Source organism: Uranotaenia lowii, chromosome 3 (assembly GCF_029784155.1).
Source record: "Uranotaenia lowii strain MFRU-FL chromosome 3, ASM2978415v1, whole genome shotgun sequence".
In the NCBI taxonomy this organism is placed as follows: Eukaryota; Metazoa; Arthropoda; class Insecta; order Diptera; family Culicidae; genus Uranotaenia; species Uranotaenia lowii.
Window position 1 is genome coordinate 151,070,710 of NC_073693.1, and position 27,682 is coordinate 151,098,391.

At 40.4% G+C, this 27,682-nt stretch overlaps 2 protein-coding genes across 2 annotated transcripts in view; one reads left to right on the top strand and one right to left on the bottom strand.

Moving 5' to 3' along the window:
- LOC129755953 (integrin alpha-PS3-like) overlaps positions 1–27,682 on the bottom strand; it is a 58,977-nt gene that overhangs the window by 27,808 nt on the left and 3,487 nt on the right. Inside the window, exon 2 of the mRNA XM_055752672.1 lies at positions 21,604–22,094. Coding sequence (XP_055608647.1) covers positions 21,604–21,779 — 176 coding nt within the window. The 5' untranslated portion in view covers positions 21,780–22,094. The remainder of the gene's footprint in view (positions 1–21,603; positions 22,095–27,682) is intronic.
- On the top strand, positions 25,050–25,546 carry LOC129755954 (60S acidic ribosomal protein P2-like). Its single transcript, XM_055752673.1, has one exon. It carries the CDS (start codon positions 25,073–25,075, stop codon positions 25,406–25,408), a length of 336 nt encoding a protein of 111 aa, XP_055608648.1. The 5' UTR covers positions 25,050–25,072; the 3' UTR covers positions 25,409–25,546.

Consider the following 27,682-nt stretch of genomic DNA (forward strand, 5'->3'; position numbering starts at 1 on the left):
GTCGCAAGTTAAAATCTGATCATTTTGATTTTCCGGATTTCGGAACCGGCCAGATTGGCCGTGGCCAGGACCAGATGGCCCCGAACCAATTTTCCTATCATTTCTTATCATATGCAGGCCAAGAGCTTTCCAATGATGTGTCGCAAGTTAAAATCTGATCATTTTGATTTTCTGGATTTCGGAACCGACCAAATTGGCCGTGGCCAGGACCAGATGGCCCCGAACCACTTTTCCTATCAATTCCCATCATATGCAGGCCAAAAGCTTTCCAATGATGTGTCGCAAGTTAAAATCTGATCATTTTGATTTTCCGGATTTCGGAACCGGGCAGATTGGCCGTGGCCAGGACCAGATGGCCCCGAACCACGTTTCTTATCAATTCTTATCATGTACAGGCCAAGAGCTTTCTAATGATGTGTCGCAAGTTAAAATCTGATCATTTTGATTTTCCGGATTTCGGAACCGGCCAGATTGGCCGTGGCCAGGACCAGGTGGCCCCGAACCACTTTTCCTATCAATTCTTATCATGTACAGGCCAAGAGCTTTCTAATGATGTGTCGCAAGTTAAAATCTGATCATTTTGATTTTACGGATTTCGGAACCGGCCAGATTGGCCGTGGCCAGGATCAGATGGCCCCGAACCACTTTTCCTACCAGTTCCCATCATGTACAGGTCAAGAGCTTTCCAATGATGTGTCGCAAGTTAAAATCTGATCATTTTGATTTTCCGGATTTCGGAACCGGCCAGATTGGCCGTGGCCAGGACCAGGTGGCCCCGAACCACTTTTCCTATCAATTCCCATCATGTACAGGCCAAGAGCTTTCTAATGATGTGTCGCAAGTTAAAATCTGATCATTTTGATTTTCCGGATTTCGGAACCGGCCAGATTGGCCGTGGCCAGAACCAGATTGCCCCGGACCACTTTTCCTATCAATTCCCATCATGTACAGGCCAAAAGCTTTCTAATGATGTGCCGCAAGTTAAAATCTGATCATTTTGATTTTCCGGATTTCGGAACCGACCAGATTGGCCGTGGCCAGGACCAGATGGCCCCGAACCAATTTTCCTATCATTTCTTATCATATGCAGGCCAAGAGCTTTCCAATGATGTGTCGCAAGTTAAAATCTGATCATTTTGATTTTCTGGATTTCGGAACCGACCAAATTGGCCGTGGCCAGGACCAGATGGCCCCGAACCACTTTTCCTATCAATTCCCATCATATGCAGGCCAAAAGCTTTCCAATGATGTGTCGCAAGTTAAAATCTGATCATTTTGATTTTCCGGATTTCGGAACCGGGCAGATTGGCCGTGGCCAGGACCAGATGGCCCCGAACCACGTTTCTTATCAATTCTTATCATGTACAGGCCAAGAGCTTTCTAATGATGTGTCGCAAGTTAAAATCTGATCATTTTGATTTTCCGGATTTCGGAACCGGCCAGATTGGCCGTGGCCAGGACCAGGTGGCCCCGAACCACTTTTCCTATCAATTCTTATCATGTACAGGCCAAGAGCTTTCCAATGATGTGTCGCAAGTTAAAATCTGATCATTTTGATTTTACGGATTTCGGAACCGGCCAGATTGGCCGTGGCCAGGATCAGATGGCCCCGAACCACTTTTCCTACCAGTTCCCATCATGTACAGGTCAAGAGCTTTCCAATGATGTGTCGCAAGTTAAAATCTGATCATTTTGATTTTCCGGATTTCGGAACCGGCCAGATTGGCCGTGGCCAGGACCAGGTGGCCCCGAACCACTTTTCCTATCAATTCCCATCATGTACAGGCCAAGAGCTTTCTAATGATGTGTCGCAAGTTAAAATCTGATCATTTTGATTTTCCGGATTTCGGAACCGGCCAGATTGGCCGTGGCCAGAACCAGATTGCCCCGGACCACTTTTCCTATCAATTCCCATCATGTACAGGCCAAGAGCTTTCTAATGATGTGTCGCAAGTTAAAATCTGATCATTTTGATTTTCCGGGTTTCGGAACCGGCCAGATTGGCCGTGGCCAGGAGCAGGTGGCCCCGAACCACTTTTCCTATCAATTCTTATCATGTACAGGCCAAGAGCTTTCTAATGATGTGTCGCAAGTTAAAATCTGATCATTTTGATTTTCCGGATTTCGGAACCGGCCAGATTGGCCGTGGCCAGGACCAGGTGGCCCCGAACCACTTTTCCTATCAATTCCCATCATGTACAGGCCAAGAGCTTTCTAATGATGTGTCGCAAGTTAAAATCTGATCATTTTGATTTTCCGGATTTCGGAACCGGCCAGATTGGCCGTGGCCAGGACCAGATGGCCCCGAACCAATTTTCCTATCATTTCTTATCATATGCAGGCCAAGAGCTTTCCAATGATGTGTCGCAAGTTAAAATCTGATCATTTTTATTTTTCGGATTCCGGAACCGGCCAGATTGGCCGTGGCCAGGACCAGATGGCCCCGAACCACTTTTCCTATCAATTCCCACAATGTACAGGCCAAGAGCTTTCTAATGATGTGTCGCAAGTTAAAATCTGATCATTTTGATTTTCCGGGTTTTGGAACCGGTCAGATTGGCCGTGGCCAGGACCAGATGGCCCCGAACCACTTTTCCTATCAATTCCCATCATGTACAGGCCAAGAGCTTTCCAATGATGTGTCGCAAGTTAAAATCTGATCATTTTGATTTTCCGGGTTTCGGAACCGGCCAGATTGGCCGTGGCCAGGACCAGGTGGCCCCGAACCACTTTTCCTATCAATTCTTATCATGTACAGGCCAAGAGCTTTCTAATGATGTGTCGCAAGTTAAAATCTGATCATTTTGATTTTACGGATTTCGGAACCGGCCAGATTGGCCGTGGCCAGGATCAGATGGCCCCGAACCACTTTTCCTATCAATTCCCATCATGTACAGGTCAAGAGCTTTCCAATGATGTGTCGCAAGTTAAAATCTGATCATTTTGATTTTCCGGATTTCGGAACCGGCCAGATTGGCCGTGGCCAGGACCAGATGGCCCCGAACCACTTTTCCTATCAATTCCCATCATGTACAGGTCAAGAGCTTTCCAATGATGTGTCGCAAGTTAAAATCTGATCATTTTGATTTTACGGATTTCGGAACCGGCCAGATTGGCCGTGGCCAGGATCAGATGGCCCCGAACCACTTTTCCTATCAATTCCCATCATGTACAGGCCAAGAGCTTTCTAATGATGTGTCGCAAGTTAAAATCTGATCATTTTGATTTTCCGGATTTCGGAACCGGCCAGATTGGCCGTGGCCAGGACCAGATGGCCCCGAACCACTTTTCCTATCAATTCCCATCATGTACAGGCCAAGAGCTTTCTAATGATGTGTCGCAAGTTAAAATCTGATCATTTTGATTTTCCGGATTTCGGAACCGACCAGATTGGCCGTGGCCAGGACCAGATGGCCCCGAACCAATTTTCCTATCATTTCTTATCATATGCAGGCCAAGAGCTTTCCAATGATGTGTCGCAAGTTAAAATCTGATCATTTTGATTTTCTGGATTTCGGAACCGACCAGATTGGCCGTGGCCAGGACCAGATGGCCCCGAACCACTTTTCCTATCAATTCCCATCATATGCAGGCCAAAAGCTTTCCAATGATGTGTCGCAAGTTAAAATCTGATCATTTTGATTTTCCGGATTTCGGAACCGACCAGATTGGCCGTGGCCAGGACCAGATGGCCCCGAACCACTTTTCTTATCAATTCTTATCATGTACAGGCCAAGAGCTTTCTAATGATGTGTCGCAAGTTAAAATCTGATCATTTTGATTTTCCGGATTTCGGAACCGGCCAGATTGGCCGTGGTCAGGACCAGGTGGCCCCGAACCACTCTTCCTATCAATTCCCATCATGTACAGGCCAAGAGCTTTCTAATGATGTGTCGCAAGTTAAAATCTGATCATTTTGATTTTCCGGATTTCGGAACCGGCCAGATTGGCCGTGGCCAGGACCAGATGGCCCCGAACCACTTTTCCTATCAATTCCCACAATGTACAGGCCAAGAGCTTTCCAATGATGTGTCGCAAGTTAAAATCTGATCATTTTGATTTTCCGGATTTCGGAACCGGTCAGATTGGCCGTGGCCAGGACCAGATGGCCCCATACCACTTTTTCTATCAATTCCCACAATGTACAGGCCAAGAGCTTTCCAATGATGTGTCGCAAGTTAAAATCTGATTATTTTGATTTTCCGGATTTCGGAACCGACCAGATTGGCCGTGGCCAGGACCAGATGGCCCCGAACCAATTTTCCTATCATTTCTTATCATATGCAGGCCAAGAGCTTTCCAATGATGTGTCGCAAGTTAAAATCTGATCATTTTGATTTTCTGGATTTCGGAACCGACCAGATTGGCCGTGGCCAGGACCAGATGGCCCCGAACCACTTTTCCTATCAATTCCCATCATATGCAGGCCAAAAGCTTTCCAATGATGTGTCGCAAGTTAAAATCTGATCATTTTGATTTTCCGGATTTCGGAACCGGCCAGATTGGCCGTGGCCAGGATCAGATGGCCCCGAACCACTTTTCCTATCAATTCCCATCATGTACAGGCCAAGAGCTTTCTAATGATGTGTCGCAAGTTAAAATCTGATCATTTTGATTTTCCGGGTTTCGGAACCGGCCAGATTGGCCGTGGCCAGGACCAGGTGGCCCCGAACCACTTTTCCTATCAATTCTTATCATGTACAGGCCAAGAGCTTTCTAATGATGTGTCGCAAGTTAAAATCTGATCATTTTGATTTTACGGATTTCGGAACCGGCCAGATTGGCCGTGGCCAGGATCAGATGGCCCCGAACCACTTTTCCTATCAATTCCCATCATGTACAGGTCAAGAGCTTTCCAATGATGTGTCGCAAGTTAAAATCTGATCATTTTGATTTTCCGGATTTCGGAACCGGCCAGATTGGCCGTGGCCAGGACCAGATGGCCCCGAACCACTTTTCTTATCAATTCTTATCATGTACAGGCCAAGAGCTTTCTAATGATGTGTCGCAAGTTAAAATCTGATCATTTTGATTTTCCGGATTTCGGAACCGGCCAGATTGGCCGTGGCCAGGACCAGGTGGCCCCGAACCACTTTTCCTATCAATTCCCATCATGTACAGGCCAAGAGCTTTCTAATGATGTGTCGCAAGTTAAAATCTGATCATTTTGATTTTCCGGATTTCGGAACCGGCCAGATTGGCCGTGGCCAGAACCAGATTGCCCCGGACCACTTTTCCTATCAATTCCCATCATGTACAGGCCAAGAGCTTTCTAATGATGTGTCGCAAGTTAAAATCTGATCATTTTGATTTTCCGGATTTCGGAACCGACCAGATTGGCCGTGGCCAGGACCAGATGGCCCCGAACCAATTTTCCTATCATTTCTTATCATATGCAGGCCAAGAGCTTTCCAATGATGTGTCGCAAGTTAAAATCTGATCATTTTGATTTTCTGGATTTCGGAACCGACCAGATTGGCCGTGGCCAGGACCAGATGGCCCCGAACCACTTTTCCTATCAATTCCCATCATATGCAGGCCAAAAGCTTTCCAATGATGTGTCGCAAGTTAAAATCTGATCATTTTGATTTTCCGGATTTCGGAACCGGGCAGATTGGCCGTGGCCAGGACCAGATGGCCCCGAACCACGTTTCTTATCAATTCTTATCATGTACAGGCCAAGAGCTTTCTAATGATGTGTCGCAAGTTAAAATCTGATCATTTTGATTTTCCGGATTTCGGAACCGGCCAGATTGGCCGTGGCCAGGACCAGGTGGCCCCGAACCACTTTTCCTATCAATTCCCATCATGTACAGGCCAAGAGCTTTCTAATGATGTGTCGCAAGTTAAAATCTGATCATATTGATTTTCCGGATTTCGGAACCGGCCAGATTGGCCGTGGCCAGGACCAGGTGGCCCCGAACCACTTTTCCTATCAATTCCCATCATGTACAGGCCAAGAGCTTTCTAATGATGTGTCGCAAGTTAAAATCTGATTATTTTGATTTTCCGGATTTCGGAACCGACCAGATTGGCCGTGGCCAGGACCAGATGGCCCCGAACCACTTTTCCTATCAATTCCCATCATGTACAGGCCAAGAGCTTTCCAATGATGTGTCGCAAGTTAAAATCTGATCATTTTTATTTTTCGGATTCCGGAACCGGCCAGATTGGCCAGTCCACACGGCAAAGTCAGCAAGGAACCGTTTTGACTGTCGCGACTGTCATTTTAATAACATTTCATTCTGATTCTGTTGAATGTTACGATTACATTCTGTGACATTCAAATTGTTAAATGTCGCCATAACATTTGCCATTATGAATGTCATCGAAGCAACGACCGACATTAATCAGCTTATCGTAACATTTTTTCCCATGACTATGACAGTCTCGATGCAAGCTGTGACATTCGTCCCAAATGTTATTTGACATTTTTTCGAAGGAATTTCTTAGCGATGACATTCACAAAATCCAAAAAGGACATGACTGCGACAGTCGTTTTCGTACTGATGAATGTCGCTCTAGGCTTCAGAAAAATGTCGAATGACATTCGGACAGTTATCATCCCTGTCCAAGATTGCAGTAAATAGAAGTTCACAAACTATATGCATATCAGCAGACGTCTGTGTTTATATACGTTGGAACTATTTTTATGTATAAGTCTGATGAAACTTTTGACAAAATAACCCACTCATGACGTCCATAAGTAATACAGTGAGCGAAATAAGAATAGCACCACTACACTCAGAGGAAATCTTATTATAAATTTCATAAGATACATCTTATGAACCGCTTTTTTGTGTCCAAACTAATATTTCATAAGAGTCTTATGAAATTCTTTCAATATTCATACGAAGTTCTTATGAAAAATAGAAGCAGCAGCATTGTGAAAAATAATGAACACATTCATTCCATCAGCCTCGTCGTCGTACCAAGCACTAACCAGTTGTGGATTCGAGCCATTAGTTTTTCTCAAAGTTGAAGGTGTTTTTGTTATTCTACATGGTAAGTTTATTTTTTGTGAACGTTCCAATTATTTGTTAACGTAAACCCATATTTTTATGTTTACTTTTCAGCATGTTGACCGGCGAAAAGGATAAGTTCAATGGACCGGGTGCGGCAGAATGACTGTTGGAACCGTGCCGTGATGTGCTGCTTATGATGATCATAATGTAATTGTAAACAAATAACAAATTACACAGAAAATAAACTGAACGTTTTCAACATCAATTATTTTAATATTTTCTCATCAAACTTAAAATTTTCTGTTTCCATAAGCCCCTCTTATGAAAAGCAACAACCTCTCATTGAAGCAGGTGTTCATCTGAGGAATTCATTCGCTTCATAAGACAATCTTATGAATTTCATAGATTTTTCTTATGGCGCCACTTCATAAGAGAATCTTATGGTATATATAATAGTATTTTTCTGAGTGTATGTGTTTTGCTTGTTAAAATATGAATGATTGAAAATTACGAAAATTTTCTCCCACAGATTGTTCTGAATTGCTTAACGGATAAATCAAGCATAAGTTTACTTTTTTTGGACGTAGCAATTGGCGTTGAGGACCAAAAATGTGGAAAAGGGGTGCGAAATAAGAATAGAACCACTTGAGTTTTTCCAACCAAACCAGATTAGTTTTAAAAATTTACTGTGTAAAAGTGAATAACAATACTTCTACGAGTTATTTAACAGATAACTGCATTTTCAGGAGTTTTCCAGAATTCCAAAGGTTTTCAAAGGTTTTAAAATGGGGGTTTTAAGAGATCCTCCTCTAGCGTTAAGAAATTAGATATTTGAGCTATAAAACTGCTTGATTTCTTCATTAACATTCATAAGTATGATGCAAAATGATGAAACATAGATTTGAAGCTGAGTTTGAATCCAAAAAGCAGGTTGGAATTCAAAAATACTAATGTTTTTTAATAATCAAACACTATTTCTCTAGTTTTGAGTCATAGATGGAAGCACTATTTTGCCATTAAACCAAATTCATGCCCATTTTCGAATATCCGGGATTAATTAGGGAGTGCTGGATGATTTTGGTCAAGAAATAAATACATGTACCGTGTGAACGCTTTGGAAATTCTAAGATCACTAAATCCAAAAAAAAATAGAATTGCATCAAGGTCACTAAAAGTGAATTTTTTGGACCGATTATCAGAATAAAGTTTTACTTTGGGATGCAGCTTGATGGACCAGACGGCTAGCAGTATTATTGGTATGATTTGCAATTGAATTGGAAGTTGAGATGAGCAGGAATTTTGGCGGTTGTATATTTTTGTGCTGGTGATTCTTTTGCAATTCCGGAAAAGCTTTCTGCAGCGTGAACTTCCACAAAACTGTAATGGGAAAATACCTCAAAATGATGAATATGGGCCTAAATAAACCTGGAAAATCAATATTGAGACAAAATTTGGTGTTAACTGCAAGATAGTGCTGCCATCTACGACTAGAAACTGGAAAAAAGTGTGGTTTACTGAACAAAATCAAAGTTTTTGATTTCCAACCTATTTTTTCTGATTAAAAATTAATCCCGAATGTTTGTTTCATCATTTTACGTTATTTAAAAGAATAGAGTAAGGTGGTGTAAAAGTACGAGTCGGGTAAAAGTACGTTTTGTGATTATCCCAAACCGAGAACAGTAAAATTCAAAACTCTAACGTGGATTGATTAAGATTTGGACTGCCTACATCCAGACATAATTTTTATTCGTAGAAGTTGATAATACTCCGTAAAATGAGGTAAAGTAGCTTTTTTACAAAAATGATGTAATATTCAAAATTACGGCAAACATGTTTGAGCAATCGAGATTCTGGTATTCGATGAAAGTTTTAATGTGTCTGTTTAGTTGTTTTCAACCACTTTCAAATGCCAAAGAAAGAATTTAATTTATATGTCTCTATTTTTCACAATCAACTGTGAATTACAAGAAACCTTGAAGGGGTAAAAGTACGAACTGTAAATGGGGCAAAAGTACGATTAATATACAGGGTCCACTGAAATAAATCTGAAAGGAAAGTGTCAACTTTATTTTTAAATGCACTGGAAACATCAGCGCATATTTTTGTTTCTACAAAGACTTGTTCGCACGAAAAATTGCTCAAATACGATGAGAACTCAATTTCGAAAACCTGTTGAATAAGGACAATAAGTAGAAAACTGTAAATTCGCGCAGGTTGTTCGCCCATGTATAGGATTTGTATCAGAAGCGAACACAGAAGCTGCTGCTGTAAGCAAAGATTGATACAAAATAATATTCCTCTTACCTTCATGCAGAATTGTGGAACTCGTACTTTTACCCCACATCATTCGAACTTTTGCCCCAGAGGTGGGGTAAAAGTACGTTTCAAAAGCAGTTAGGCAAATTTACTACTGCTATCAAATGCGTCGATAGATTATCTTCGTAATTTTTTAGAAGAGAGACTAAAGTCTAAGGAATCAAATGCTGTTCTCGGTTTTTTGGAATAACAACTACAAATTTTTCTAAAAATAGGATAGCACTAAGGTCGTACTTTTACCCCACCATACTCTAATGTTTATAATTTGATAAAGAATTACAGTTCAAATATTTAATTCCTTAACGCTAGAGGAGCATCTCTTAAAACCCCCATTTAAAAATCTTTGAAATCCTTTGGAATTCTGGAAAACTCCCAAAATGCCGTTTTCTATTCAAATAACTCGTAGAAGCATTATTATTCACTTTTAGATAGTAAATTTCCGAAAATAATCTTGTTTTTGTTAGAAAAACACAAGTGGTTCTATTCTTATTTCGCACCCCTTTTTCACATTATTGGTCCTCAACGCCAATTGCTACGTCCAAAAAAAGTAAACTTATGCTTGATTTATCCGTTAAGCAATTCAGAACAATATGTGGAAGAAAATTTTCGTAATTTTCAATCATTCATATTTTAACAAGCAAATCACATAGTGGTGCTATTCTTATTTCGCTCACTGTATAAAAAAAACTAATTGCAGTATTTATTAGCTATGCACATTCAGAATAACGAACATTATTTTGAATCATTTATCAAAGACCCAGAGAGTAAAGCTGTTGGGTAGGAAGAAGCAGGGGGAGTCTAAAGATGTTTTTCAAACATCTATTCTGTAGGGTTTGAAGTTTTTGAAGATGTGACAAGGAAGCTCTTCCCCATATCAAAATAAGATAGTTTAGATGAGACTGAATAAATGCATACTTAAACTTTAAAAGAACATGTTGGGGCACTTATAGCGTGCTCATGGCACACTACTGGGAATTGTCTCGTTGGTCAGTTCGTGTTCGTTGAACGAACTGCTTTAGCGCCACCTCTTTTGATTGCCCTGCGAGAACCGTGCCCTCAGGGCGGGTCGTTCTAAAAGGATCTCAAAATGGATACGAAATGCCCAGTTCGACTGGATGAAATAACAAGTAGTCCCGTAGCCACCTCTTCGGTGCAGAAGAAGACAAATGGACACAGCGTTCTATCCCCTAATGAAACACTCGCTTGTGCTTCTCATCACTGGCTCAAAAATACGCAATCAAATCTCCCCCAACATGTGATCGAAACAGAAGCGAGTGGACAGATTTCCCGAGCAGTCCGACCCAGAGTAAAAACTCAATCTAAAAACTAATAGGATAGAACCTGTGAACCACCTTTTAACCCAAGGGCTCAATGTTCGGGAAAGCACAAGAAAAATGACTAAAAACATGATATTGGGAGTAACTTCAAAGGACATGTATTGCATGATTGTGGTTTAATACAGCATGCCTAATTGTATTGTGTGAACAAGCCGGAAGTATCGGACCGGAAATGATGACTTCGGTGGAGTTGATTCGGACACGTGGTTACTCAACACCGGGATGAGTATTGGCGATTTCAGGCGTTCGCTGAAGACGATGGCGGTTCAACAAGCTGCTGGTGGCTGGAGCATTAGGTGATTGGTCGTCAAAAGTGACGGCGGACAACCCATCCGACGTTGTAGGCCGGATGTTGGATCCTTCCCGTGGCTAGTTCCGGAGTGGTTTACGATGATCCGGTAGCTGGTTACTAATCGCTAGATGTGCGACGGTCCAGAATTCTTTTCTTTTTGAGTTAAAACGCACACGAATTCTTTTTACCGCACACTTTCTTCTACTAGCTTCTAATCAGACAATATATAGTTAACTTAGACGCAAAACAAGACAACCTCGCTATCTGCTTTTACCACGGGATGAGATCATCTTGTAGATTCAAGGGAATCCTCAGTTCGGGTCCAAGGAATTAAAGGGTGATACGGTCAAAATTTGGTCAATATCAACTTGACGTAGTTCTTTCAATTTTGCATCTAAAAAACATGAACACCCCTCATTTTAAAGGTGTGTGTGTGAAGAATGTTGCTCCTATTTTGATTTTGGAATTCACTCTTCAGTTGTCAAAATGCCGTCCAAGGAAGAAGAGCAGCGAATCAAAATATTGCTCGCGCATCGCGAAAATCCGAGCTACCTGCAAGCAAAGCTGGCAAAATCGCTAAAAGTTGCCAAATCAACCGTTACAAATGTAATTAAAGTGTTTGGAGAACGTTTGTCGACAACCAAGAAGTCTGGATCGGGGGGGAAATCGAAAACCGGAACTCGCTAAGACGACAAAGAGAGTTGCCGGTAGTTTCAAGCGAAACCCTAACCTCTCTCTCCGAAATGCCGCAAATGAACTGGGTTTTCCGTCTACAACCGTGCATCGAGCCAAAAAAGAGCCGGACTATCGACTTTCAAGAAGGTAGTGACTCCAAATCGCGATGATAAACAAAATACGACGGCCAAAGCACGATCCCGGAGGCTGTACACGACGATGCTGACGAAGTTTGACTGCGTAGTAATGGACGACGAAACTTACGTCAATGCCGACTACAAGCAGCTTCCGGGACAGGAGTTTTATACGGCAAAAGGAAGGGGAAAGGAAGCAGATATTTTCAAGCAAATGAAACTGTCAAAGCTCGCGAAGAAATATCTGGTTTGGCAAGCCATCTGTACCTGTGGCTTGAAAAGCAGCATTTTCATAGCTTTCGGGACTGTCAACCAAGAAATTTACGTGAAATTTTGAATAAACGTCTGCTGCCTTTCCTGAAGAAACACGGTTGTTCCGAACTGTTTTGGCCGGATTTGGCATCTTGCCATTACGGTTAAAAGGCCATGGAGTGGTACGCCGCCAACAACGTGCAGGTGGTTCCCAAGACAAGAACCTTCCCAACACGCCAAAGCTCCGCCCAATTGAGAAATACTGGGCTATTGTCAAGCGTAACCTAAAGAAGACCAAAAAACTGCTAAGGACGAGCAGCAGTTCAAGGCAAACTGGCTTTCTGCGGCGAAGAAGGTGGACAAGGTGGCTGAACAAAATCTGATGGCAGGGGTTAAGCGTAAGGCCCGGCAATTCAGATTTGGAAAAGCGGAAGCCTAACTGAATATTTTTCCTAAATTTTATACTAATTAAACTTGGAAAATAAATTTAATTTGATTTTTTAAATAAACGATTTCACCGATTTACACGCGTTTTCCCTTGACCAAATTTTGACCGTATCACCCTTTATTTCTGGTTTCAAAAGGCGAGTCAAAGAATTCCCGAAAGATGTCATCAACCTTTGGACACAATTCCATAAATCTTCAACCAACCCGAAGAAGTGACCTCTCTTTCCTTCCTAAACAACCAAATTAATCCTTCTCATGACGATCCACCCTTGGACCCATATTTTCTAAGATAATCGTGTCAACAGATGACGCTAAGCGCTTAACTTCTCATTGAGACAATCCTCGCTGAGCGCGAGTTTAATCCACTTCCTTTTAACATGTGCGTTTTGGCATGGAGCTACATCCAGGCGTTTCAATTTTTATGGCTCATCGTTTACTACCACGTGATCGAGAATATGATTTCGGCGAAATTTAATCCTAAATAGACATTCATGGAACAACTTTCTCTAGTGAAAACAACTAGATGGCGCTTAATTAATAACTACATTACTTCCTAAATAAATAACAAATAAATTAATTAAAGGGTGATACGGTCAAAATTTGGTCAAGGGAAAACGCGTGTAAATCGGTGAAATCGTTTATTTAAAAAATCAAATTAAATTTCTTTTTCAAGTTTTATTAGTGTAAAGTTCAGGAAAAATATTCAGTTAGGCTTCCGCTTTTCCAAAGCCGAAATGCCGGGCCTTACGCTTAAACCTTCAGATTTTGTACAGCCACCTTGTCCACCTTCTTCGCCGCAGAAATCCAGTTTGCCTTGAACTGCTGCTCGTCCTTAGCAGTTTTTTGGTCTTCTTTAGGTTCCACTTGACAATAGCCCAGTGTTTTTCAATTGGGCGGAAATCTGGCGTGTTGGGAGGGTTCTTGTCCTTGGGAACCACCTGCACGTTGTTGGCGGCGTACCACTCCATGACCTTTTCACCGTAATGGTAAGATGCCAAATCCGGCCAAAACAGTACGGAACAACCAAGTACCTTTCCCCTTCCTTTTGCCGTATTAAACTCCTGTCCCGGAAGCTGCTTGTAGTCGGCTTTGACGTAGGTTTCGTCGTCCATTACCACGCAGTCAAACTTCATCAGCATCGTCGTGTACAGCCTCCGGGATCGCGCTTTGGCCGTCGTATTTTGTTTATCATCGCGATTTGGAGTCACTACCTTCTTGTAAGTCCGGCTCGTGTTTTGGCTCGATGCACGGTTGTAGACGATACACCCAGCTTATTTGTGGCATCTCGGAAAGAGAGGTTAGGGTTTCGCTTGAAACTACCGGCAACTCTCTTTGTCGTCTCAGTGGCTTCCGGTTTTCGATTTCCCCCCCGATCCAGACTTCCTGGCTGTCGACAAACGTTCCCCAAACACTTTAATTACAATTGTAACGGTTGATTTGGCAACTTTAAGCGATTTTGCCGTGCGATTAGCTCGGATTTTCGCGATGCGCGAGCAAAATTTAGATACGCTGCTCTTCTTTCTTGGACAGCATTTTGACAACTGAAGAGTGAATTCCAAAATCTAAATAGGAGCAACATTTAACACACACACACCTTCAAAATGAGGGGTGTTCAGTTTTTTTAAATGCAAAATTGAAAGAAATACGTCAAGTTGATACTGACCAAATTTTGACCGTATCACCCTTTAATTACCGCTTCACAAACCAACACAACTTTCTCTAGCATAATAGCTAAATAATAACTAACTGAATAGTTAATGTTTCTATGAGTTGTACACACATTTTAATAAATAAATCGGATAACTAAATAAATAACAATTAAAAAAATAAACAATCAACTTTCTAAGTAGTTAGATAATAACTTTATTAATAATAATTATTCATTTCACAACGGCTATAGATAAACAATAATTTGACATACAATTAACTATCCAATAAACGAAAATTGGACGAATAATTAGATAAATAAATAATCGACAGCAATAAATGAATAACAAAATAAATAAATAATTAATTGAGCAAACAAATATATCACAGTTTGTAGTTAAATTTATTTACAAAACGATACTAAATGTAACCCTGTTACACACTAAGTTCCACAAAACACCGCCAAGAGGAGATTTTTTTTACTAGGTTCTCTGGGTGACAACTCCAAGAAAGTGTTTTATCCAAGTAAATTCATAAGTAGGGGAGAGCGGGGTATCATGGGTCACTTTTTTTCTTTACTTCATTACTTCTTTATTGTGAAAGATAAAAAGAAAAAAATAATAATGGAAAGTTTTTCTACATTTTTAAAGTATCATTAGGCTTTTTTGTTTATTTTTTAAATACATGAATTTCCCGAGTTCTGACTGTTTAAAGAAAAGTATTTTTTTTTTATTTTGAAAAATTGTGGGGAAAAGTGGCCCACTTTTCAAATCCAAATTGACAAGATAACATGCAAAGTTTATGAGTTGACTCAAAACTTAAACTTCATAATTCATTAAGTTATTTTAAAGCAATTTCCGATGTGGATATAAAAAAGAGAGTTGTTAATGATCGATTATTTCCTAATTCCTGGCTCGCGAACGTTTTGACAAAATTCTTTATACAGGACTTTTGTTCGCCTCTATCGCATTGGAAAAATGGACATAATAGTTTTTTTTACAATTCTTTATTTGGCATAAGAAAACTTTGCATTAAGGAAAAACGTGTATTAAGTTCTGTAGGTGTATAAAACACCAAAATATGGGTGGCCCAAAATACCCCACAAAATGTGGCCCACGATTCCCCACAAGCTATGATTGGCAAATAGTTGCGTTTGTGAGATTTATTGATGTTTTATCGAAAATTCCTTTTCCACGTGAAAAAACTTGACAAAACTAAGATCATAAGCGTATGAGCATACTTTTGTTATGTACTTTAGGTCTCCCACGGATGCATTTTGCAGGTGCTTATTTAATTTTGTAAAACCTTTTTTCTTGGCTTGTTAAATAAAAGAAGCATATGATACGTACATAAGTCAACAACATATAGAAAAACATGTTTACGCAAAGCGCATACGATGACAGCTGGATTGAGATTTATATCTAAACACACAGCTGAGATATTTATAGTAGCCACGTTTCCCCATGGCCCACGTTACCCCACTCTCCCCTACATAAAGCAATTTACTCTCTCAATAATAATTTGGTCATTATTTGATAGTATTATTTTATGTGATGAACGAAACCACATATATTTGGTTTTTGTATGGTTTAGAGAAAGCAAGTTGGAGTTAAAATATTTTGATTGTATTTTAAAATCATTTTCAATTTGTTGAGTCATAACATTCGTTCATGCTGCAGTTGCTCGTGAAATGCCATTCGGAACAATCGAGCTGTGCGCTTATTCCCTACGCTGTTGAATTTTAAGGGGGAAACAGTGATTCGGATTGCCTTAAAACAAATTCGAAACATATAAAAGGGAATGTGTTACGATCTTCTGTGTGTCGTGTTGGGGAAAACAATAATTAATCAAATTATCCCAAATTAATGAAAATGGCGGCTAGTGTTAATGTTAATTTTTTGTCCCGGGAATTCTGGTTGAGTGATCAAATCAATTTTGGTTGTTCTGATAGAGATGCAGTGAAATATCAAGTGAAGGCGCAGTTTTTTTTCGGCTAGATTACGTGTTATCCGAAGTGAATACTTAAATAGCATGATTGAAAATAAGAGTGATCTGAAAGTGAATTTTTGAAATTCGTCGATTTTTTTATCATTTGCTCCGCTAATTGATCAAAGAGGAGAGCCTCAAAGAACGGCATTATGTGTGTGCGTGTGTTCAGCTAGTGAGAAATGGAGAGAACTGACAGCACTAAGTGACAGTGCTGTGGCTGTAACCGTCGTTGAGAGTTTTAAACCACATGACGTGTGAACGTGCACCGCAGCTGAGAAGCAACTTGGTGAGATCTTTCCTTGTTATTTTGTAAAGAAAATATTTTTTGTACCAACGATACTGGGCATGAAAATTTCTTGAAATTGTGGTTTCAGCTTTTTATTTTCCTTATTCATCACTTTACCATCAATGTTGATTTTGTTCAGATTTCAAATCAAATTCTAAGCTGTCGATTCTGACTCGCCAAATTGTTTATTAATTGTTACCTATCCTTTGATTCCCTTCATTCAGATTATTTGAGCCAATTTAGATGCTGCTGTTTGAATATGTTTGCCTTACATCTGCTCTCGTTGCAAAGGATTTTTTTTTAATTTTCTAATGCTCTCGGTTCGAGAAACTTTTTATAATTGAAAATAAATGTAGATGTTACTTCGTTACAGTGTAGTTAATTGATCCTTGAGCTATTTAAATGATTTATTAGTTAACCATACCACTACAATAGTTAAAACGGTTCTCAATTCTTAAAGATTTCTAAACGTAACTTAAGTTTTTTTTTGTGCAGGTTTTTCAATGTAAATAAAATTCTAACGCTTTGTAACATGCTTAACAAAATAATTATTCGTATTTTGTGCCGATGATCAAATCAATCTTTTTTTCACTGTTCCAACAACCTAATTTATTTCTCTTAATATTTATCATATTATATGTTTTTATATCGTGTTGATTAAGTCAAATTTCTGATATTTTATGTTTTTTATATTTAACACTTTTTATTATATGTTTATTATATTTAATATTTATTATAATTCATTTATATTATATTGCATTGTTTTTACATATTTATCAGAGGGAATGCATCTGGGGATAACCCAAGGAAATTATTGCAAGCGGAGTGGATTGCCAACCATTGTAGGTTTTTATGGGTTGGATGCCTTCTCTCGACGAACCATCGGCCGTGGAAGCCCTAGAAGTCAATTCGAAGGCCAAGCCACACAGACATAGGCTGGACCTTGCTACCGATGGGGGAACCATACATACATACATACATACATAACATTCGTTCATGCTGCTGAATAAAAAAATGTTGTATCATCAGCAAATAATCGAGCTGTGCCTTTAAGTGGTAAAGCACAAAGATCCTTTGTATACAAAAGTAAAAGTAACGGACCAATTGCAATGTCGCTTCCTGGGGGAACACCAATATCAATGTTACTTAACTCTCATCCGCATTAGATTTCATTACCCTAATCAGCACTAGGAGTGTCAATTTGACACCACAAGCTCAAATCGATATAACTTTTGGCGTGTTAAACCGATTTAAGGGGGGGGGGGGGGGGGGTGTAGGGTCTAACACTTTCAAAAAATCGATTTTTTTTTTATTTTCTTATTGTAAAACATTTCAAGAATGTTGTGTCAAATTTTCAAGTCAATTGAAGCAAAAATGTTGAAATTATAAGCCTTTATCTCCTACTATCTAATACTACAAGAAAGCAAGAGCAGAAACTTCAAACGCGTTTTTCTCGAAAGCACATTTTTAAAGTCCGTGGACATCGTCATTTGAAAACTACTTATCCGATTCTTTTCAAATTTGGAACATATTTTCTTCATATAAAATCCCAGACCCCAACGTTTTTCTTTTTTGTTTTTTTTTACTTTGGGGAGATTTTACAGGTGAAAAATGGCGGATTTTTTCGTGAAAAATCGTAGTTTTTACTTCAAAAAGCCACAAAAATTTCATAAATTTTTTTTTAAGTTAAATAAAAACGTTGGGGTCCAGAAAAACATCTAACAAAAATATTTTGCTCTGATTTTTTGACTTCAGATGATTCTGTGCTGAGATACAGTGTCCACCGCAAATCCTGCTTTCTAAAAGGCATCTTTGAAAGTGCTCCGTCGCCGGCTCATTTTTCAATATTTTTCTACGAAAAAATTACTAAATGTTCTTTTAACAATGCTTTGTATAATGCAAAAAATTTGAATACATTTGTTTGAACGAAAGCTCTATAAAAAAAATCGTGAAAATGATGTTTTTTTATACCCGTTGGACCCTACCCCCCCCCCCCCCTTAAACAAAACTTACATCAAAAGAAACCTTGTAATGTCAGTAAAATATGTTTAGAACATTATATACAGCTAAAGTTATAAGTTTACTCGTTATTCAGCATGAAAGAAAAAAAAATCCGAAAAAACATGCCTCACGAAAATTGCTGTAGTTCATATATTACACGTCCAAAAAAATATTTGTCTTATGCATATGAAAGCTGAAGTTAATGCCTACATCATGAAGACAAGAAATATTTTTTTAAATTTTTTTTTTATGAAATGGTCACAAAAAGCTCAACAAAGTGGTCTAAAAACCTACTTTTCATTCGATTGCTATAAATACTGTTTGAGCGATGGTAGAGTTTTAGAAAAAATATGACAACAAACTTTATTAAAATTCTAACATTTTGCTATCTTTAGATTTCTTCAGATCTTTAGATGCAACAAAAATTGAAATTACTGGAATTTTTCAAAGTTCACTACTTTGCGCATTTTTTTTACAAATTGAAATTTCATCTCTTTTTGTGGTCCACCGTCAGGTTGTACCCGGATTTTCAGTGCTTTCACTTTGTTTGGACCAATCAAAAGTATATTCATTGGAAAGCAAATTTAATCTACATTCTAGTGAGGTGCAACAAATCACGCTGTGAGATTTCACAAAAATATGAAAATTATAAAGAGGGCATCCATAAATTACGTAACGCTCCTAGGGGGGGAGGGGGTAAGCTCGAGCGTTACGAATTGTGACATAGGAGAGGGGGGGATGTATGCTCATCGTTACGTAACGATTTTTCTATAAAAATTTCAGTTTCATCGCAGCTTTTTCATGTCATGCAATTTTTGCAGGATGATATGCAAACCAAAATCAGTTTAAAATTTGTAAGCTTCAACATGATTGAAACTGGTTTGTAACCTTTCCTCTTTTAAGATTTATAGGTAGATTTCTTAAAATGTGTTTTGAATATTCGTGAAAAAACCGTTGCAAAACCGAATATGAGGTACATCTACCCCCAAGAACTCAATTCAACCTTAAGACGGAAATTTTACTATTTTTTTTAAATTGATTTAAAAAATGCAATTTTGGTTATTCTGACGAATATTACTAAGTGGAGTATATCTTGCATAACAAGCTATGCTCTTGTCACAAAATAAAGTAAACAAGGTGGATCATCAGTTAACAAACACAGAGCAACTCGTAATAAGACAATCAATTTATTTTATGAGAGAGTTATCATCAATGAGTACTAAGAAGCGATTTGGATAGATATTAATTCCGCTTTGAAGAACGTTAAAAAATATACGATAATTTTTTTTTACTTCGAAAATCAGTATTTAAAAACGTGAGAAGATGAGGGGGGGGGGGGGGGGGGTAATTATCAGCGTTACGTAATTTTCATAGGGGGGTACGTAGAAGCGTAACGATTTGTGACATACGGGGGGGAGGGAGTCAAAAAAGTGCATTTTTGCGTTACGTAATTTATGGATGCCGCCAAACGTAAAATCATTCCTGAATTTCTAGAACTACAAGCAGAGCGTCCAGTACCTAAAACGTGTTTGTTTGCTCTCCGAGTAGGTACGGTGGGTGGTGATTTGGGCAGAGAGCGAAGCCGACAGACGAAATAATGATGCGTGTCGTACGTTTCTCGGTTGGAAATTTTCTATTGACAGTAGTTCTCGTTTGCTAGTCACGATAGCAAAGATAGCAAAATGTTAGAATTTTAATAAAGTTTGTTGTCATATTTTTACTAAAACTCTACCATCGCTCAAACAGTATTTACTAGCAATCGAATGAAAAGTAGGTTTTTTAGACCATTTTTTGAACTTTTTGTGACCATTTCATTAAAAAAAATTTAAAAAATATTTCTTGTCTTCATGATGTAGGCATTAACTTCAGCTTTCATGTAATATATGAACTACAGCAATTTTCGTGAGGCATGTTTTTTCGGATTTTTTTTTCTTTCATGCTGAATAACGAGAAAACTTGTAACTTTAGCTGTATATAATGTTCTAAACATATTTTACTGACATTACAAGGTTTCTATTGATGTAAATTTTATATGAAGTTCATAATAACTCAAACGACATAAATAGATTTCACTTTTGTGGTGTCAAAATGACACCCAAAGTCGGAAAAGGGAGTTTTTTTGTCCAGGCTTCCAGGGTTCGTCCATAAAAAAAGTAAAGATGCAATATTGAAGAACTTTTGAATTTATTTAGGGTCCCCGAAGAATTTTTTGTATTTTGAAGCTTCTGAAAAAAGTTACAAGCCTTCAAACTTGCAATGGTGTCAAAATGACACCCTAATGCGGATGAGGGTTAACTCGCTTCTTGTACGTTCGATTGCTACGAGTTGTTTCCTTTCCAATAAATAACTGAGAAGGATGTCGTGAGCAGCACCTCTTATTAGGTATTCATTCAATTTGGACAATTATATGTCGTGGTTTAGTGTGCAGAAGGCATTTTTAAAATCCAAGAACAAAGCATCAACGAATCCAATCAACGAATCATTGGTGGATCAGAATTGGTCACACTAAACAATGGTTTTCAAAGTGGTCCTTATGGCCCCCAGGGGAGCGTTGAAAGCCTACAAGAGGGCGGAAATAGGGCTCAAATTTATCAATTTTTGTTGCATTTCGGAACAAATTTGTTCCAAAATATGGTTAGGGGGTGGTGAGCTTTAAAATATTGGAAAGGCGGGCAGTGAGCGGAAAAGTTAGAAAACCACTGCGCTAAAGGTATCATATAAACATGGGAGCACATGTCCCAATTTGCAGCTATTTAATGGGTTATAATGACGCATATTCTCCAACAATTCAAATATCTTAAGAAAACCCTTTGTCTAGTTTCGCAAGACTCGCCAGGCCATTCCCGGCCTAAGACTTAACGACAAGCCTTATCATTCCAGCCAATTCAAGGGACACTCCTTCTTCTTATCTGCGTGCCACGCATATCAGCCATAGGAAATGCAAAAACGAAACACCAAACCAGCAAAACAAACAAACTAACTAAGATACAAAGAATCAAACCCATCCGCTGTGGGTCGTTGTCGACAGTTCCCGGTTATCGGATTGTCTTCATGATTCAACTAATGCAGTGCACTTTCTTAACCGTTCGTAGAAAACTCAAATGTGCGCCACTTCCCTCACTCAGTCAAGTGCTTTCAAGATTTGAGTCATCAATTGATGCAACCAATCATGGATTTGATCTAGTCTAGTCTTTGGCTCTTCCTGATTAGTCCATATCTACTCTTTTACAAGAATTCAATCAATAAATAAAATTCAACTTACCCTCCAGGTCGAAGATTGAGCGCGAATCCGAACATCGATGATCGCACCTTGGGCATAAACGTCTGAAGAACTGGCTCGGTGAAGATGAAGTTGGGCTGAGGTGACACATTGAAGCCATCGACAAGTCGAGCTATTAGTGCTAGGCCCAAAACTAATCCTAATGGTATCACAGACATTTTGTGTTTTGCTTTGATCTGTTTACTAAACGCTCTTCTGGGCGGCAAAATTTGATCTTAGCTAATAGGTTTTAACTTGACTTGTAGGTATATCGTATCTGACTTTGCCTTTCCTTCGCTGGAAGCGTCATCGGATTTGTAAACGACTCTATTTGCTTTTGGGCTTAGGCTCAGCACGTTTGTTTCACTTTTTCACACCTCTCAGACGCATTGTTGTCGTTGGAGAACTTCTGAGCTGCTATTTATGATATCATGGGTGGTGGTTGTGATTAACGGGTTCCAAGATTTTCGTCATTCATATGAGCCTTAAAAAATCTGTAATGAATGGTTCAATTAGTTGTGAATCAATCACACTTATAGGTAAAAAAATAAGTTGAATCACAGTATTTAGGGGCATATTTCTGTTTCAACAATTCAAATAAATAAATAAATAAATTAGAGTTTAGAAAGTATTTGTGTGTATTTTATTTTATAAACTTCATTCATATTAACAATTTTTTAATCTGACCCCTTAATTTTGGTCTCAAAGAAATCTTAGTCATCTTAGTCAAAGAAACTTTATTTTCATTGCAATAAAAACTCCCGTGAAATGAGCTTAAGAGCTAGAGGTCTGAAATTTGGCATGAATGCTCATTAGGACCAGGAATGATAAAAAATGTGTTCAGATTTTCGGATGACCCCTTTTGAAAGAGGTCGTCCATACAAGACAAATATTGTTTTCGCGATTGACTTTGCTTTTCGTTAGATGGTGTTGAAAATTTGCACATAAGCGTTTTGGAAGACAAGCAATCGATTTCAGGTGTCAAATTTTGAGTAAAGGCTCAGCCGAAGGGGTCGTCCATATTAAATGTTCGCTGTTTTTGCGATATTGACGTTATTATACATCATATTCAGATGAAAATTGGTACTCGATAGCTTTGAGTGAAGTGCAATCGATTATTAATATCAAATTTAGTGTAAGGGGCCGGCAAAAGGGGTCGTCCATATTAACTTTTTTCAATATCTTTGTGATATTGACGTTTTTATACATCGGATTGGGATGAAAATTTTCACATAGGAGTAATTAGGGACAAACAATTGATTCCACTTATCCTAATAAAAATCAGGGGTCGACCAAAGGGGTCGTCCATATTAATTTTTTACTGTTAATGGGATATTCTCATTATTATACATCGGATTCTGATGAAAATTGGTACACGAGTTTTGAAGGAACATCAATCGGTTTCAGGTATTTAATTCAGTGCAAGAGGCCAACAAAGGGGATCGTCCATATTTACAAGAGGAGAGGGCTCCGTTTTTGCACGGTGGTCACTCTGGATGTTAAGAACGCCTTCAACAGTGTCAGTTGGACAGCGATTGCGTCGTCGCTCATCCAAATGAGGATCCCGGCATATCTGTATAGGCATGTGGAAAGTTACTTCCACAATCGACAACTGCAGTATATGACCGGCAAGGGTTTGCGAACAAAAGAGGTTTCGGCGGGTGTTACACAGGAGTCAATACTCGGCCCGGTTCTGTGGAACATCACTTACGATGAACTCCTACGAACGAGCCTCCCATCGGGAGCTGAACTCGTAGGATTTGCGGATAATGTAGTCCTCATGGCAAAGGCTCCTCAACAGCGGAGGTTGAGCTACTGGCCACGGTAGCTATTCAGGCAGTGGAAAGCTGGATGCACTCCAAGTGCCTGCGTCTAGCCCACCACAAAACCGAGATGGTGCTAATCACCAACCTGATCTCACCGAAAACAGGTACCATTGCCGTTGGACCGTGCAATATCGTGTCCAAACGCGCAATCACGTACCTAGGGGTGATGATAGACGATAGGCTCAGCTTTACGAGCCATGTCGATTACGTGTGCAAGAGAGCGGCAATGGCCACGGCCGCACTCACACGGATGATGCTGAACTCCTCGGCAATTCAAAGTAGTAAAAGGAGGATCCTGGCAAGTATGACCACATCAATCTTGCGGTACGGAGCAGCGGCCTGGAGCAGGCCCTGGGAATAAACTGTCGCAGCGACTTAGCAGCGTTCAGCGGCTGATGAACCTGCGGGTTATCAGCGGATACCGGACCATGTCGTCCGAAGCCGCCTGTGTAGTGGCGTGTGTCATGCCCATCTCGGTTTTGCTAGAGGAGGATGTCTTCTGCTATGACAACAAAGACATTCCCTACGTACGACATCTCGCCAATGAGGACTCGATGTCCAACTGGCAGCAGCTGTGGGACAGCTCAATGAGAGGAAGGTGGACCCATCGTCTGATTCCGCACATCGGGAGCTGGATCGCAATTCCTGACTGGTCATGGATGCTTCATGAAGTACAACTACCGGTTTGGAAATGTAGCTTCACCACATTGCCCAGATTGTGGGGATGTAGAGAAAACACCCGAGCATGTGGTGTTTGTCTGTCCGAGGTTTGCGGCGGTACGTACTTCTATATTTGCCGCCTGTTGGGCCCGATACGACAGCAGACAACGTAGAACAGAACGCAGAACGGATTCCAACACTTGACATGCGGTCAGCGATGGGTTCACCCGGATCATGACTGCCCTACGGAGGAGCTGGAACCAACGGCAGTCCACGAACGGTGTAGGATGACTCCATCGACGGGGAGCATCTGAGTTGTGTGCGTCTGATCCCTTGATCTAAGCTACAAAGATAAGGCATCATCTTCTGCGTAGCGGAGGTCAGGGGTGCGCCGCAAATGTGAGTAGGATACCACAATGTCGGGGGGTATCCGAGTAGTGCCGCTTCCTAAGGGGGAAACTGCGGGGATAAGACTTTATCTTCCTCGTAGCGGACCTCGAAGGAAGAGGGTTAACCACTGTCGGGGGATACCCACGGGTAGAGAGGCTCTCGATGCCGGACGAGCCTCTCGAGTCGGTGTAGGATGTCGTCACCGTCGGGAAACATCCGAGTCGTAGCGTTCCAATTCCCGTACGTGTGCCGTGACAGGCGCGAGTCCAGGACAAGCTGCTCTCGATCTGGCACACAACGGGCAGAAAATCCGCGGGCCAAAAATCCTGACCCCATCGACGGGGGGCTGTCGAGTAGAGTGCGTCCGACCCCACGGTTTGAAGCTACAAAGATAAGGCAACACCTCCTGCGTAGCGGATGCCGTGCGCACGCCACGTTCGTGCGTAGGATGCTCCACCTTCGGGGAGTATCCTATTTGGGCGGTTCTCAACGACGGAAGCTGCGGGGATAAGATTTGACCTTATTCCTTATACCTTATTGCCTTATTACCTCATTACCTTATATTACCGCTCATTCAAGTTTGAACCTCAAACAAAATGCGTTACGTGGCTGCATACCTTTTGGCTGTCCTCGGTGGAAACGCCTCGCCCTCCAATGCCGACATCGAGAAAATCCTGAGCTCGGTCGGTATCGAGGCCGATTCGACTCGTGTCACCAAGGTGGTAAACGAGCTGAAATGCAAGTCGATCGATGAACTGATCGCTTCCGGTCGCGAGAAGCTGTCGTCGATGCCAGCCGGTGGTGGTGGTGCTCCAGCTGCTGGAGGTGCCGCTGCTGCTGCTGGTGGAGCTGCCCCCGCCGAGGAGAAGAAGGAGGAAAAGAAGGAAGAGTCGGAGTCCAAAGACGACGACATGGGATTCGGTCTCTTTTAATAGAGAATTCACTTAATTTCCATCGCGATGTGCGGTGATGTTTCGTGGAAACCGATAAGCCCTGGTCTGATTGTAACCCATGTGTACAATGAAAAATGTTATTTATTTCTGTGAAATAAATTTCAAGGACAAATAAAAGTTTATTCGCAGTGGAAACCGTTGGGAAAGGGTTATTCCACATTCGGGGAATACCCACGGGTAGAGTGGCTCTCGACGCCGAGTGAGCCATTCGAGTCGGAGTAGGATGACGTCCTCGTCGGGAATCATCCAAGTCGTTGCGATAAGTCCCGCGCGTGTGCCGTGACAGGCGCGAGTCTAGGATAAGTTGCTCTCGATCAGGCACACGATGGGCAAGGTGGCAAACCTCGAACCCTTAAGATAAGGGGTCGGGCCTCGAGTCGTAAGAGGAGAGGTCAGTCCTCAAACCTTCAAGTGAAGAGGTTTGTGTGGTCAACCCCGAGTCTTTATGATAAGGGGTCGGGTCTCGAGTCGTATGAGGAGGGATCAGACCCCCTTATCAACAACAGAAGGGGTGCAAGTGGCCACCTCGAGTCATTACGAGGAGAAGTCAGATTTCAAGTCGTTAGAGGAGAGATCGGGGCTTGAATCGTGCAGAGGAGAGGTAACCTCTAGTCGATGCGAGGAGGGGTCGGATCTCGAGTCGTTAGAGGAGAGATCAGGCCTCAAGTCGCGAAGAGGAGAGGTTTGTGTGGGAATCTCGAGTCATTGCGAGGAGATGTCGGTTCTCAAGTCGTTAGAGGAGAGTTCAGGCGTCGACTCGTAAGGAGGAGAGGTTTTGCTGAAAGTGGTCTCGTTAATGAGTATTGCCTAGGAGCGCATTAGCACCGTCCAATTGCACCCATGGACCCAGAGTAGCATACTGGGGGGACTCGGTCGCTCGCCGTGCCTTAGAATGCAATCCGTTAAAAGGATTTACCACCTGGGTGATCAACTTAAAAAAAAATATTAACCTTTAAATATTTTAGCAATATCGTCGTTATTTTACATAGAATTGGGATGAAAATATGCACATTTTCAGGGACGGGCAATCGATTTCTGATTTCAAAGTTTTGCCAAGGGTCGACGAAAGGAGTCGTCCATATTAATAATGTTTCACTGTTTTCAGCAATAATGACGTTATTATGCAAGGATTGATTTTCAAATTTGCACACGTGATTTTTGAGGGAAGGGCAATCGATTTCAGATATCAAAGGTTGCATAAGCGGCCACCGGAAGGGGTTTAACTTTTTGCAAAAATAATGATGTTATGCAATGATCGAGTCGAAATTTATACACGGAGTTTTTTTTTTGGCACGGTCGATTGATTCCTGATTTCAAATTTAGAAGCAGACGACAAAAAAGTGATCGTCCAATTTTTTTGCAATTATTACTTAACAATGAATTCGTAAGTACATCTGGAAAATGCTTGGCGATTGATTTTCATACAAACTGTTCATGACATATTTCAAGTTGATAGCGAAACGGAGTTCGTATGGGATCAGCTAGTAGGGGAGAATGAGGATACTCGATCCCTGGGAATACTTGATTCCTTAGCTATATCTCGAAACTGGAATGTCTTACAAAGATCAAATGTTCTAGAAAAATGTGCCAAAAAGAACAAATTAACAATGCTTGCTGTTCTAATTTTTTTTACATAATAATTGTTTGAGTAATTTAACTTTGTTTGAAAAATTTCACAAAATGTTACTTGAAGATCTTTTTACTTTAAAATGTTCCTTACATGGGAAAATTATAAAAAAAAAAATATTTGTTCCAATGTATCAATCATTCGAGCGTAAAATGAACTACAAAATGCCATATTTTCAAAGCAATGGACAACTCTCAACTTATTTCAGAAAAAAATGTTGATAATGGGTACAATTGATCCCTACAGTTGAAAACGGCATATTTTTCTTCTGAATTGATCGTTATCTTTGCTGATTATGAGATTACTAATATTTATACAAATACTAATATTTATCCAATAAGTATCTGAAGAAAAGGACTAAAATAAATTTTCTCTTAATTATAAAAAATGGCGCCTTTTAGTATGCAATATCATTAGCGTTGAGACAAAGTTATATAATTTGATCACGTAAATTTTTCAACTATCTGCCCCTGCCAAATATAAAGACGCATTCAGGTAAACTCATAATGAATTTACGAAAAAAGGAGGCCGAGTTTCAAACCATTCGTTTTTTTAAAGTTCAGGCTTTTTCGACTGGTCTAATTGAAGATTTTTTTAAGGTTTGTTGCTGTCTATCTTCTGCCGTG